Genomic DNA, 13,223 nt, shown 5'->3' with positions numbered 1-13,223 from the left:
AGTCCAGTTCCCACCCTTGCCGAACTAGGCTGGAATTCCTGGGCTGGAATTCCTTGGCTCGATCGTAGCGCCACCAGTGGAGTTATGTCCCTTCTTAGCCTCTCTTATGGACCAATCAGATTCAACCTCTCGTATCACTTGCATTTGCTTCAAACAAAATGGTGGCGCCCAGTCAAGACGATCAAAACTCAAGATCTCTATAGCAGGTCTTACATCGCGAAGTGCATCAAATCATGTGAGCACCTTGATTAAAACCAAAAAAAAAGATTTGTAAAATATCTGTTGACAACGAGTTGGCGGTACATATGCTTTGCAAATCCAGCAATTGACCGAAATCTGCATGACAGTTTACGAACCAGATTTTTATTTCCTTGCGTGATTTTGATTGGACTATGCATAGACTCGTTAGTCCAGCCAAAATGTAACTCCATAATACCAATTTTTTAACTTATCCTGCATTACTCCGTATTGCATTTACTGCTGTCTTTGACAGAGAGACGAACTGTGTGAGATCCAGCTGCTGAAGAAAGTTGTCCCAACCAGCCCAGGAGGCAGCGCCCTCTCACAGTCGGCACGTGACCCGGAAGTCATGACGTCACACCAAAAGACATAACTGCTTTGTCACCTCCACGGACGGACGTACTTTGTATCCCTTGTGGAAATTAAAGCTTATTATTTTTTTTTTTTATATTTTGCGTGTTTCTACATTCATTATATGCTGCTACATTGTTACCTGTTATGGGCCGTGACCTTAGGGTCTTCCCATTCGTAAATTGTAACGTTTATCGCTCGTCTGTGGCTCACGTCACAGTAATTTACGGGCGCAATGTTGTTCCCGCCATTTTGTTTTCTTTCCCGCCATTTTGGCCATTCACCACGTGGCCACGTAATGTCGTGTTCTGCGTTTTGAATTCTCTCTTTGGCTTGGGTAATACATTACATTTATGTATGTTGTTTTGGTGTGCTTAAAGCCTTGCCTTTTCGCTACCTCTCAGCGTAATTGTTTCTTCTCATAAACTTCAATATAATACGAAGTTTTTGAGTTACATTATGTCTCCCATACTTTGTGATTAGCCACATGGTTATGTGTTTGCTTAAAGCTATGCTTTTTCGCTACCTTTTAGCATCATTGTTTGATCTCATAAACTTCATTGAAATACAAAGTTTCTGAATCACATTATGCTTCCCATACTTTGTGATTGGCCACATGGTTATGTGTTTGCTTAAAGCTATGCTTTTTCGCTACCTTTTAGCGTCATTGTTTGATCTCATAAACTTCATTGAAATACAAAGTTTCTGAATCACATTATGCTTCCCGCACTTTGTGGCTTTGCCACATAGTTATGTTTTGCTTAAATTCCAGATTTTCTGCCTCGCTGCACTTGTTGCCGCGGGAACAAAACTGGTCGGGGCCGCCCCTTTCTGCCGTGATTGTACGACGCCCTGTACTTTCACAAGGCAGTGCCGATGTTGCAGTCATTCGTCGCTGTGATCCTTCAGCTCATGCAAGTATCCAGGACACACCTCGCTCAACGTGCTCGTCGACCCCCACCTACGTTGACGGCAGCAGCGCTCAGCGGAGCTTCGCATAGAGTCTGCCTCCCATGGCACGACATACGACCGTTCACGGTCTCCTACTCCATCGGCGGCTCCAGCGCTCCCAACGTAGAGTCTGCCTCCCCTGGCACGACATACGACCGTTCACGGTCTCCAACACCGTCAACGCTGATGTCTCCGGCGCCCCCTGCGCTCCCCGCGCTCCCGGCGCTCCCGGCGCTCCCGCTCCGCGCTCCGGCACTCCCGGCGCCTCTGATGTCTCCACGCTCCGGCGCCTCCAGGGCTCCCGGCGCCTCTGATGTCTCCGCGCTCCGCGCTCCGCGCTCCGCGCTCCCCGCGCTCCGGCGCTCCGGCGCTCCCGACGCCTCTGGCGCCTCTGATGTCTCTGCGCTCCGGCGCCTCCGCATCCTCCCGGCGCCTCCGGCGCCTCCGATGTCCTGGCGCTCCCGGCGCCGTTGATGTCTCCGCACTCCGGCGCCTCCGCATCCTCCCGGCGCCTCCGATGTCTCGGCGCCTCCGGCGCTCCCGTGACTATCATTCTACTTCCTGGGTGGAATCTTTTCAACCAATAGACAGTTGGTCTGATTCAACTTGCCCACTGAGACGTTATCCATAATCCCGTCGTTTAAAGCGCTATGATTCCGGAGAGATGACCTGCGGTTTTCCATCGAAACAGAGCATCATGTGAACAGCGTCTGTATCAGATTCGCCGACGACATCCACTTACAAAGAGTTTACTTCGTCGACATCGCCGACACCAACGCTGTTCTACCCTACCCTAGCGCCAGCGTTCCTGAAAGAGACTCTTCTTCGGCGCTCCCCGGGTTTTCCACGACGCCCATGGGGTTCCGTGTTTTATCGCAAAACTCGGGTACACCACTTGATCGTCTCTCACACAGTTCATTGAGGATTGTCTGTGTGTGGAGTTTGCACCTCAGTTCCGACTCCAAGGCGGTTTTCTCGGCTACTGCGCAGAGTGATTTACATGTCACGTGTCAAGTACTCGGACTGTCAACAACTCCGACCAGAATTAGGTCAACTTACCATGGCAAGGGGTGCCATGTATTTCTACAGATTGGTTTCCATGTCTACCTGTACGCTTGGTGCTACCACTCAACCAGGCGCCTGTCGCAGTCCATCCATGCACGGATGTTGGAAACAATAGACCTCCTCTACCAACACGGCTGTCACGAGGAACCTTGTTTCATCAACCCTTCGCTATAAGAACGATAGCGCCTATAGGCGTTCAAGGGATGGAAAAGATCGCCTTCCTTCGTCCGGTTTGATCTTTTCGACTACGACACCTTCCTATCTTCCGCCTTGACTACCGGACACAGTGTCGATTTGATACTTAAAGTCCCTCGGCCGTCCCACTGACCCCTGTTGCATACCTGCCTAGTATCGTGTTGTCGTCCTCCATCGTCACCTCGATATAAGAACAGGAGTACTTATACGCTGCTTCAGGGATGAAAACGATCTCATTACTTCGTGCAATGGCCATATTGCCTCGACTTCCTACTACCCGGTTACGTCGAGGCCCCGGCGGTCGATTGTGAAACTGGTTAACTTCATCTACTTGAGGTTGGCTCCCAGGCGATCACACCTTTTTCCGAATCGTACCGTCGGTACGCAATCGCAGACCCCTGCTGCTGACTACCCCCCCTGCCACCTTGTCAGTGGCTAGTGGCCCACACCAGCCCACATTGTGACCACCTGTGATCCAGAGATCAACACCATTGGCACAGCAACAGCCTCGAGATAAAGGCTTATCCAGGACGTCACTTGCTGACAGTGCATTCTTGGTCACGCCCTGTTGATCGTGTCCACTGACGACGTCACCGTAGTGTGGTGTTTGTGGACCCAGAGTACTCGCCCCTCTCCCGGCGCTACAAACTCGACCGGCGCCCCCGAGAATCCCCATCTTCGGCGTTCCAGGCGCCTCAAGCTCTCCGACGCCTCACGCTCTCCGGCGCCTCAGTCCAGACTATGTCAAACGGTCGACACCCCAACCCTAGATCTGTTTGCCTCATATCTGAATGTGGCCAGCTGACGTCTTCCATTCCACCTGTGCCGGATACGACCGCTGTGGCAGTCGAAGCCTTCCATCGTTCCTGAGAAGGATTACGCGCGCACGCTTTTCCGACTCCGGTTCTCCCTCCCACGGTTCTTCAGAGATCCAGGCCACTCAACCCCTGCCATTGACTTTGGTCTCGCCTTATTGGTCAGCCAGAAGTTGGGTTATCGACCTCCGAAACATAGCCAGAGACAACCCCTGGAACTTCCGGTGTGGTCCAACCTTCTGTTCCATCCACACGGTCTGTTGCCACACCCTCATACCCGCATGTTATCGTCTGCACGCCTGACACACCTGCAGAAAGCCAAGGGCTATTCGGCTAGAGCGACCAAGGCTATTGCTTCAGCCCACCGTCCATCTACAGGGGGACTGTATGCTGATAAATGATGCTTGTTCCAGGCATTTTGTTCTGACAAACACCAGGATCCGATGACAGCGTCACCGCAGATCCTGGATCAGTTCCTTCTGTACTTGCGTAGCACCCGTCGGTTGAAGGGCTTACCACCCCCACATACCTGGTCGCCATCTACTCCGTTCTGGCCATCCCGGACGATCGGAGAAAGACGAAAATTCCCGACCTACAGGCCTGGCTGCGCTCGTTCGGTCTTGAAGACCTGAAGACCAAGTTCGGACCGCCTGCGTTGGATCTGAATGTGGTCTTCAACGCCCTTCGAACCACTCCCCTCGTCTTCCTTCTACGACCTTAAGTAGAAGACGGGTGTTTCTACTGGTTTTGACTACTGCCGCTCGAGTCCATGTACAGCACGCCCTCGACGTCTCCCATGCCCGGTTCAAATGCGGTACCCAGGGCGCCGTTCATCATGGACCGTACTGGGACGTCAGCGTAAAGACTCAACTCCCAGGACAGCCTGATAGATCATTCCTTGTCCCCTCCCCCCTCGTCCAGTGTGGGTGCCGAGGATGAGGATGAGCGTCATTATGCCCAGTAAGGGCACTGAAGGTTATTCTACGATCTAAAGACTGCCGCAAGTCTAGGAAACACCTTTTTCTGCCGGTCTCCCCTTCGTCGCTGTCGTTGGTCAGCCGGAATACTTTTCCCTGTGGCTCTGGGCGGTCATCCTTAAAGCTTATGAGCCGCCGGATTGGACCCTCCCCCCAAAGGCTATTACCTGAAATAAAATGAGATCAGGGCGATCGTATTTCACTGGTTCTTCACGGTATACTGTTCCATCCCGTCGTTCAGGGAAGCCTGTTCGTGGCGATCGGACACCGCCTTCACCAACCACTACTTCCGGGATGTAGCCTTGAAAGTTGTCGCCGGCGTTCACAGTTTTGGTCCCTGGTTGTAGCCCAACAGGTCATCTATCTCCGACGCCACTGATTCTCCGATACCCTGAGCGGGGCCCGTCGACCTCTCTGGTGTTTATCACCCCAGACGAGACGGCTCTCTTGCGTTCCGCATTCACTCTTAGGTCAGTTTTAGTTTTGGGTTACCCGACTCATTCTATTGCTGTCACCTATCCGGGTTTTACTTTTTGCATCAACTCTCGTTTCCTGACGACAGGAATGGTAGTAGATGTGGACACCGGCGCCGACGCCAACGCTGCTGCTTCTCTGGTACCTGAGCGGTGCCCGTCGACCTCACCGGTGTTCCTTGCCTCCAGCCTAGAGGGCTCTCCTGCGTTTCGCATTCGCTCTTGGGATTGGTCGTAGATTTTGCCGCCGACGCCGCTGATTCTTCGATTCCCCGAGCGGGGCCCGTCGAACTCTCTGGTGTTTATCGCCTCAGATTAGAGGGCTCTACTGCGTTTCGCTTTCGCTCTTCGGTAAGGTATATATTTTGGCTTCCACGCCTCATTGTATTTCGGTTACCTATTCGGGCGTTTCGTTTTTGCATCGACTCTTGTTTCCTGAAGACAGGAATGGTCGTAGATGTTCCGGTCATCACTTGTATGCGGTGCGGATTCATCGGACCTTGACGAGGGTTTAATATGGTTCACATCTGCAGGTATGCCCACCGGCCATGCCGTCTGATAAAGATGCAATACGGAGTAATGCAGGATAAGTTAAAAAATTTAGTAAAATCTAAATATTTTTTACATTTGTATACTTATCCTGCATTACGAAGTCTAAGTGCCCTCCCTTTCGCTACGCTACCCCCCACAAAGTTTCAGATGTTATGTTTAAAGCAGTTATGTCTTTTGGTGTGACGTCATGACTTCCGGGTCACGTGCCGACTGTGAGAGGCCGCTGCCTCCTGGGCTGGTTGGGACAACTTTCTTCAGCAGCTGGATCTCACACAGTTCGTCTCTCTGTCAAAGACAGCAGTAAATGCAATACGGAGTAATGCAGGATAAGTATACAAATGTAAAAAATATTTAGATTTTACTAAGCTTAGTTCGGCAAGGGTGGAAACTGAACTCGCTTGCCTCGGGAAGATGGACTGAAGTCAGCCGCAACACTATTTCAGTTTAGTTGAGGGCTTTCCTCCTTCAGGCTTATGAGATAGCCAACCTTGATCCACAGAGAGCTAAGAATCCTCTTGAGATCCAGGCGGGTGCCTCTTCAATGGCTCTTTACAGTAATTGCTCTATCAGAGCCATCATGAAAGGATGTTTATCGAGGTCCAACACTGTCTCAGCAAACCACTATCTGAGGAACGTGGCCTTGGAAGATGTCAAAGGCATTCATAGATTTGGTCCTCTGGTCATAGTCCAGCAGGTCACCAATCCTCGTTCCCATTAAAAATGCTACTCCTGTCCAGATCCAGCCTTACCCGACAAGGGGGTTATTCTGCAAGCCAGCAGTTGGTTTGGGTTAATCAGTTTCTAGACTTTAGCGCATGCAAATTTCTGTTGCTGCAATTTACCTGGATATCCTCATACTCTCGTGCCATCCCCGGACAGGATTGGTCGAAGTAGTTGCAGATCTGCGCAAGTGATGCGCTCAACGACTGCTGTGAACTAGTGGAGAGTATGTCACTGAGGACTACATCTGTAGGTATGCCATCCGCCCTACCGTCCAATACAGATGCATTTAGAAGTAATGCAGGATATGTAAACAATTTTAGTAAAATCTAAATATTTTTTACATTTGTGTACTTATCCTGTACTACGTCTAAGAGCCCACCCATCGCAGACCTACCTCCCCTTGATCTCTTCAGATGTTAAAGATCTAGACATCTGCGACAAGCAGTAAGGTGGAGATTACGTGACGTCATCACATCCGGGTCACATGGTCTCACATTTAAGTGAAACAACTTCTTTCTCACCTGGAGCCCTGCAGCTTTGTTTTCTGTCAAAGGTAAGCAGTCAAGGCATTAAGGAGTAATGCAGGATGAGTAAAAAATAAGAAAATATAAGACAGTAACAGAATTGTTGGTAAGATTTCCATTTGTTCCTCCCACCGTTGTTTTCATTATTTTACCCATGCACTCAACACAGCTTCATTTTCTGTCAAATGTAAGCAGTAAATAATGTAAAAAATATTTAGATTTTACTATGTTTATTCTTGTATGTCCGTTATGATCTTGTATTGCAAATATTCCCTTGTTTTTCAAAAAGAATTTGTCCAGCGACTGATTGTCTGTCCATCACTTTTGACTGATACGTGTAAAAAGGAATGTTGAAAACTTCTAACACCATCCTAAGCATGTAAAGAGTTAAGTTTATTTATTGATTCTCAGAAAAAGCATGGTCAACATATGTTATACGGTAATTACATTTTGGGCACTTTGTGTTCACGTCGTGTTTAATCATCAAGTCAAATTGACATCAGTTAATTACAGTTATTGGGCAGTGTCCTAATGACTCAAGCAATCATTAGTTTGAATTAGGTATGGAAAACAAGATGTTGAGGTTTTGCAGAAAAAAAGTATTCATGAATGTGCAGACAAGAATAAGTCTTAAAAAAAAGTGTCGATGAAAGATCTCTCTTCAGCAACCCATGCTTGTCGTAAAAGGGGACTAACGGGATCAGGTGGTCAGACTCGCTGACTTAGTTGATTTATGTCATCGTATCCCAATTGTGAAGTTCGATGCTCATGGTGTCAATCACTGTATGAGTTATGCACTCATGTCCTGTATGAGTTTTATGGCTCAAGTGTTTGATTATCACTTGAAGGTCAGCTTCTGTCCCTCTGGTTGTCTGGTTGTAATGTCCTCCCAGACAAGCATTCTACTGTTAGAGAGATTTCTTTATGAGTCAGTGTGTTCAGTGAACCAAGTCATGTAATTTTGATGTGTAACTGCTCTGTTGGCCATGGTTACAGGTACGTCCCTCATTGCTTATCCCCGGATGACCTTCCTGTTGGAGTGTCTTCATGACCTTGACCAGACCTGTAAGAAGTACGGCTCTCGGCTCTATGTCTTTCAAGGTTCACCTGTTGAAGTGTTCTCCCAAATAAAAAAGGTTTGTTGAGTTGTTCATTCTGTTGATTTGATTTAGATATTGTTGCATGTCCTTTGTTTGGTTTGTTCTTGCAATCAGATGTAGCCAAATGACATTTGTTTAGGTTTCTTACAATTTTTTGAGAAAATAAACTGATATTAAAAAATATGTTCAGAGAATAGTATATTGTTTTTTGTGTGTCAAGATTGGGCATGATATTAGTCCTGTCAATTACAACTTTTAAAAACCTGTACTGAAAAAAACCCAAATAAACATAAACATTCACAACTTAATGCAAATGTAACCTTTAGCAATATTAAGTTACCAGGCACTTAATAGCACTATGAATTGTTCATGGCGTGTGTCATCTCTGCATTCACAAGAAATAGAGAGATGATGTTTTGTTTCTGTGAAATAAACAACAAGAGAAGTCACATTTGATCATGGCATATAAAATTAAACAAAATGAGCAAACTTTTATTCATGATATTTTTCAGGACTGGGGTATTACCCAGATTGCATTTGAACAGGATACTGAGCCTATTTGGTTTGAACGAGACAAGACTGTGAAAGATTTCTGTGAGGAAAGCCACATTGAATATGTTGAAGAGATTGGCCATACATTATGGGACCCGCGAGAGTAAGTTAAAAGTTGTGGGTTAGTCACTGAAGGTTAAGGATTTAAGGATGTTAGTCTCAGTTGTTACATCCCTAAGAACATAATTATGACATCTCGATCCCTGAAACATTTTTTTCACTTACCCAAGCTGGCCAGTATTTTGTAAGCTGACCATTATGTAGGTAGGTAGTCAATGAGAGTCAATCCCAACAGGAGGCTAAGATTATTGGGCTATTTTAGCATAGCACGGTATTTCTGCATCTGCCAGGGCAGCAGATATATAAAACTACTTCCTGAAAACATAAAACTAGCCTTTTTGACACATTGTGGCTCTGTATGTATACACGTACCACTTTGAGTCCAAGACTTCTAAACATGCAACTGTTGAATTGAGTAAAGTTCTCATTCATATTGACATATCTGACAAGTTTTTATAACAATTTCCGAAATGTGCAGACTCTGTGCTCCAGCAAGGCCTGTAACATATGTTGTCATTTTGTTCTGTTGGGCTTTTCTCGACTTTAAACCTGAACAATTGATATATGTGGTAACTAAAATAGTGTTCAAAGCGTGGTGGCACGTGGTCCTATGCACAGCCCATAGGCCACAAATCAGGTGAAGTTAAGCAATGTTGGTACCCTTGTCGACAGCTTGGCTCCTGAGAGTTTCTAGGGCTTCGGTCCTTCCTGCCCCGCATTGTTATTATTATTAAACCAACCTTACTTCTTTCAGAGTGATTGAGCTGAACAAGGGCAGTCCCCCTGTGACCTATGGCCTGTTCAACCAGGTGACATCCATCCTGGGACCCCCTCCCAGACCAGTTGCGGACCCAGATTTCACTGGGATCAACCTCCCTGTGACTCCAGACCATGATCAATTCCGTATCCCGACTGGGGAAGAACTAGGTAGGATAGTTAGTTATCAGCATGTCCATCTGTCCCTCTTCGTAATAACAGGCCGCCCTGACTGCAGCTTTACACAACATTCACTCTTGCTGTAAGTCTGCCCCTGGGACCACTTGCTCAAAACAATCTTAGAGCTATGACAATGGTAAGTCTATGTTAAAATATGGGAGTTACATGGTCTTAAGGCTAAAAATTGCTTTCTGCAAGTGGGCCCTGGCTCAAACTTGACTGCTGGCTTCAGCATGTCATCCTTGATTCCGGTTTCTTATGATTGCATTATTTAGTGTTAAGCCCAGTTCACTGACTCACTGTGCGAGTGATGACTGACAGCTGTGTGAACCTGTTGCAGGTGTGAAGAAGGAGAATGATGTCCTGGAGTGCCAGAAGCAGTACATAGGAGGGGAGACACAGGCCTTGAAGCTCCTGGCAGGCAGAATCCCTGTGGAGGAGAAGGTGTGTTACAGGGCCAGTGTGGCAGCAGGAAGGAGGCCCAGTTCTTGTGATGGGGGAGTTGGTGGTTTGGCAGCAGGAAGGAGGGTCAGTTCTTGTGATGGGGGAGATGGTGGTGTGGGCTACAGGGCCAGTGTGGCAGCAGGAAGGAGGGTCAGTTCTTGTGATGGGGGAGTTGGTGGTATGGCTACAAGGCCAGTGTGGCAGCAGGAAGGAGGCCCAGTTCTTGTGATGGGGGAGTTGGTGGTGTGGCAGCAGGAAGGAGGCCCAGTTCTTGTGATGGGGGAGTTGGTGGTGTGGCTACAGGGCCAGTGTGGCTACAGGGCCAGTGTGGCAGCAGGAAGGAGGGACAGTTCTTGTGATGGGGGAGTTGGTGGTGTGGCTACAGGGCCAGTGTGGCAGCAGGAAGGAGGGTCAGTTCTTGTGATGGGGGAGATGGTGGTGTGGCAGCAGGAAGGAGGGTCAGTTCTTGTGATGGGGGAGTTGGTGGTGTGGCAGCAGGAAGGAGGGTCAGTTCTTGTGATGGGGGAGTTGGTGGTGTGGCAGCAGGTTGGTCAGTTCTTGTGATGGGGGAGTTGGTGGTGTGGGCTACAGGGCCAGTGTGGCAGCAGGAAGGAGGGTCAGTTCTTGTGATGGGGGAGATGGTGGTGTGGCAGCATGAAGGAGGGTCAGTTCTTGTGATGGGGGAGTTGGTGGTGTGGCAGCAGGAAGGAGGGTCAGTTCTTGTGATGGGGGAGTTGGTGGTGTGGCTACAGGGCCAGTGTGGCAGCAGGAAGGAGGGACAGTTCTTGTGATGGGGGAGTTGGTGGTGTGGCTACAGGGCCAGTGTGGCAGCAGGAAGGAGGGACAGTTCTTGTGATGGGGGAGTTGGTGGTGTGGCAGCAGGAAGGAGGGACAGTTCTTGTGATGGGGGAGTTGGTGGTGTGGCAGCAGGAAGGAGGGTCAGTTCTTGTGATGGGGGAGATGGTGGTGTGGCTACAGGGCCAGTGTGGCAGCAGGAAGGAGGGACAGTTCTTGTGATGGGGGAGTTGGTGGTGTGGCAGCAGGAAGGAGGGTCAGTTCTTGTGATGGGGGAGTTGGTGGTGTGGGCTACAGGGTCAGTGTGGCAGCAGGAAGGAGGGTCAGTTCTTGTGATGGGGGAGTTGGTGGTGTGGCTACAGGGTCAGTGTGGCAGCAGGAAGGAGGCCCAGTTCTTGTGATGGGGGAGTTGGTGGTGTGGCTACAGGGCCAGTGTGGCAGCAGGAAGGAGGGACAGTTCTTGTGATGGGGGAGTTGGTGGTGTGGCTACAAGGCCAGTGTGGCAGCAGGAAGGAGGGTCAGTTCTTGTGATGGGGGAGTTGGTGGTGTGGCTACAAGGCCAGTGTGGCAGCAGGAAGGAGGGTCAGCTCTTGTGATGGGGGAGTTGGTGGTGTGGCAGCAGGTTGGTCAGTTCTTGTGATGGGGGAGTTGGTGGTGTGGCTACAAGGCCAGTGTGGCAGCAGGAAGGAGGGTCAGTTCTTGTGATGGGGGAGTTGGTGGTGTGGCAGCAGGTTGGTCAGTTCTTGTGATGGGGGAGTTGGTGGTGTGGCTACAAGGCCAGTGTGGCAGCAGGAAGGAGGGTCAGTTCTTGTGATGGGGGAGTTGGTGGTGTGGCAGCAGGTTGGTCAGTTCTTGTGATGGGGGAGTTGGTGGTGTGGCTACAAGGCCAGTGTGGCAGCAGGAAGGAGGGTCAGTTCTTGTGATGGGGGAGTTGGTGGTGTGGCAGCAGGTTGGTCAGTTCTTGTGATGGGGGAGTTGGTGGTGTGGCTACAAGGCCAGTGTGGCAGCAGGAAGGAGGGTCAGCTCTTGTGATGGGGGAGTTGGTGGTGTGGCTACAGGGCCAGTGTGGCAGCAGGAAGGAGGCCCAGTTCTTGTGATGGGGGAGTTGGTGGTGTGGCTACAGGGCCAGTGTGGCAGCAGGAAGGAGGGACAGTTCTTGTGATGGGGGAGTTGGTGGTGTGGCTACAAGGCCAGTGTGGCAGCAGGAAGGAGGGTCAGTTCTTGTGATGGGGGAGTTGGTGGTGTGGCTACAAGGCCAGTGTGGCAGCAGGAAGGAGGGTCAGCTCTTGTGATGGGGGAGTTGGTGGTGTGGCAGCAGGTTGGTCAGTTCTTGTGATGGGGGAGTTGGTGGTGTGGCTACAAGGCCAGTGTGGCAGCAGGAAGGAGGGTCAGTTCTTGTGATGGGGGAGTTGGTGGTGTGGCAGCAGGTTGGTCAGTTCTTGTGATGGGGGAGTTGGTGGTGTGGCTACAAGGCCAGTGTGGCAGCAGGAAGGAGGGTCAGCTCTTGTGATGGGGGAGTTGGTGGTGTGGCAGCAGGTTGGTCAGTTCTTGTGATGGGGGAGATGGTGGTGTGGCAGCAGGAAGGAGGGTCAGTTCTTGTGATGGGGGAGTTGGTGGTGTGGCAGCAGGAAGGAGGGTCAGTTCTTGTGATGGGGGAGATGGTGGTGTGGCAGCAGGAAGGAGGGTCAGTTCTTGTGATGGGGGAGTTGGTGGTGTGGCAGCAGGAAGGAGGGTCAGTTCTTGTGATGGGGGAGTTGGTGGTGTGGGCTACAGGGCCAGTGTGGCAGCAGGAAGGAGGGTCAGTTCTTGTGATGGGGGAGATGGTGGTGTGGCAGCAGGAAGGAGGGTCAGTTCTTGTGATGGGGGAGATGGTGGTGTGGCAGCAGGAAGGAGGGTCAGTTCTTGTGATGGGGGAGTTGGTGGTGTGGCTACAGGGCCAGTGTGGCAGCAGGAAGGAGGGTCAGTTCTTGTGATGGGGGAGATGGTGGTGTGGCAGCAGGAAGGAGGGTCAGTTCTTGTGATGGGGGAGATGGTGGTGTGGGCTACAGGGCCAGTGTAGCAGCAGGAAGGAGGGTCAGTTCTTGTGATGGGGGAGTTGGGGGTGTGGGCTAAAAGGCCAGTGTAGCAGCAGGAAGGAGGCCAAGTCCTTGTGATGGGAGTGTTGGTGGTGATTGTGAAGGGGTGGTGTTTGTGGTGATGTCTTAGTAGTGATGACAATGGTGGTGGTGGCAGGGTAATGATGGCAGTGGTTGTGTCAGTGATACAGGACCAGTGTGACAGGAGGAAGGAGGGCCCTTGTGACAGGGCAGTTGGTGTGATGATATGGTGGTGGATGTGATGAGGGTGTGATTGTTATGAGATGGTGGTTGTGATGTGATGTGATGTGATTGTGATGAGATGGTGGATGTGATTAGTATGTGATTGTGATGAGTTGGTGATCGGGATGTATTGTGACTGTGATGAAGCAGTG

General features: G+C 50.0%; 1 protein-coding gene across 2 annotated transcripts in view; it reads left to right on the top strand.

The window, feature by feature from the left end:
• The window catches only part of LOC124128417 (cryptochrome-1-like), a 53,523-nt gene that overhangs the window by 19,869 nt on the left and 20,431 nt on the right, over positions 1–13,223 (top strand). For both annotated transcript variants that reach the window (XM_046491833.2, XM_046491832.2), the window contains exons 3-6: positions 7,863–8,002; positions 8,479–8,621; positions 9,333–9,505; positions 9,855–9,958. In XM_046491833.2, coding sequence (XP_046347789.1) covers positions 7,863–8,002; positions 8,479–8,621; positions 9,333–9,505; positions 9,855–9,958 — 560 coding nt within the window. The remainder of the gene's footprint in view (positions 1–7,862; positions 8,003–8,478; positions 8,622–9,332; positions 9,506–9,854; positions 9,959–13,223) is intronic.

This window comes from Haliotis rufescens, unplaced genomic scaffold, assembly GCF_023055435.1.
Source record: "Haliotis rufescens isolate VD_foot unplaced genomic scaffold, xgHalRufe1.0.p SCAF_15, whole genome shotgun sequence".
In the NCBI taxonomy this organism is placed as follows: Eukaryota; Metazoa; Mollusca; class Gastropoda; order Lepetellida; family Haliotidae; genus Haliotis; species Haliotis rufescens.
The sequence above is the reverse complement of the archived record's forward strand: the minus strand, read 5'-3'. Positions and strand labels throughout refer to the sequence as shown.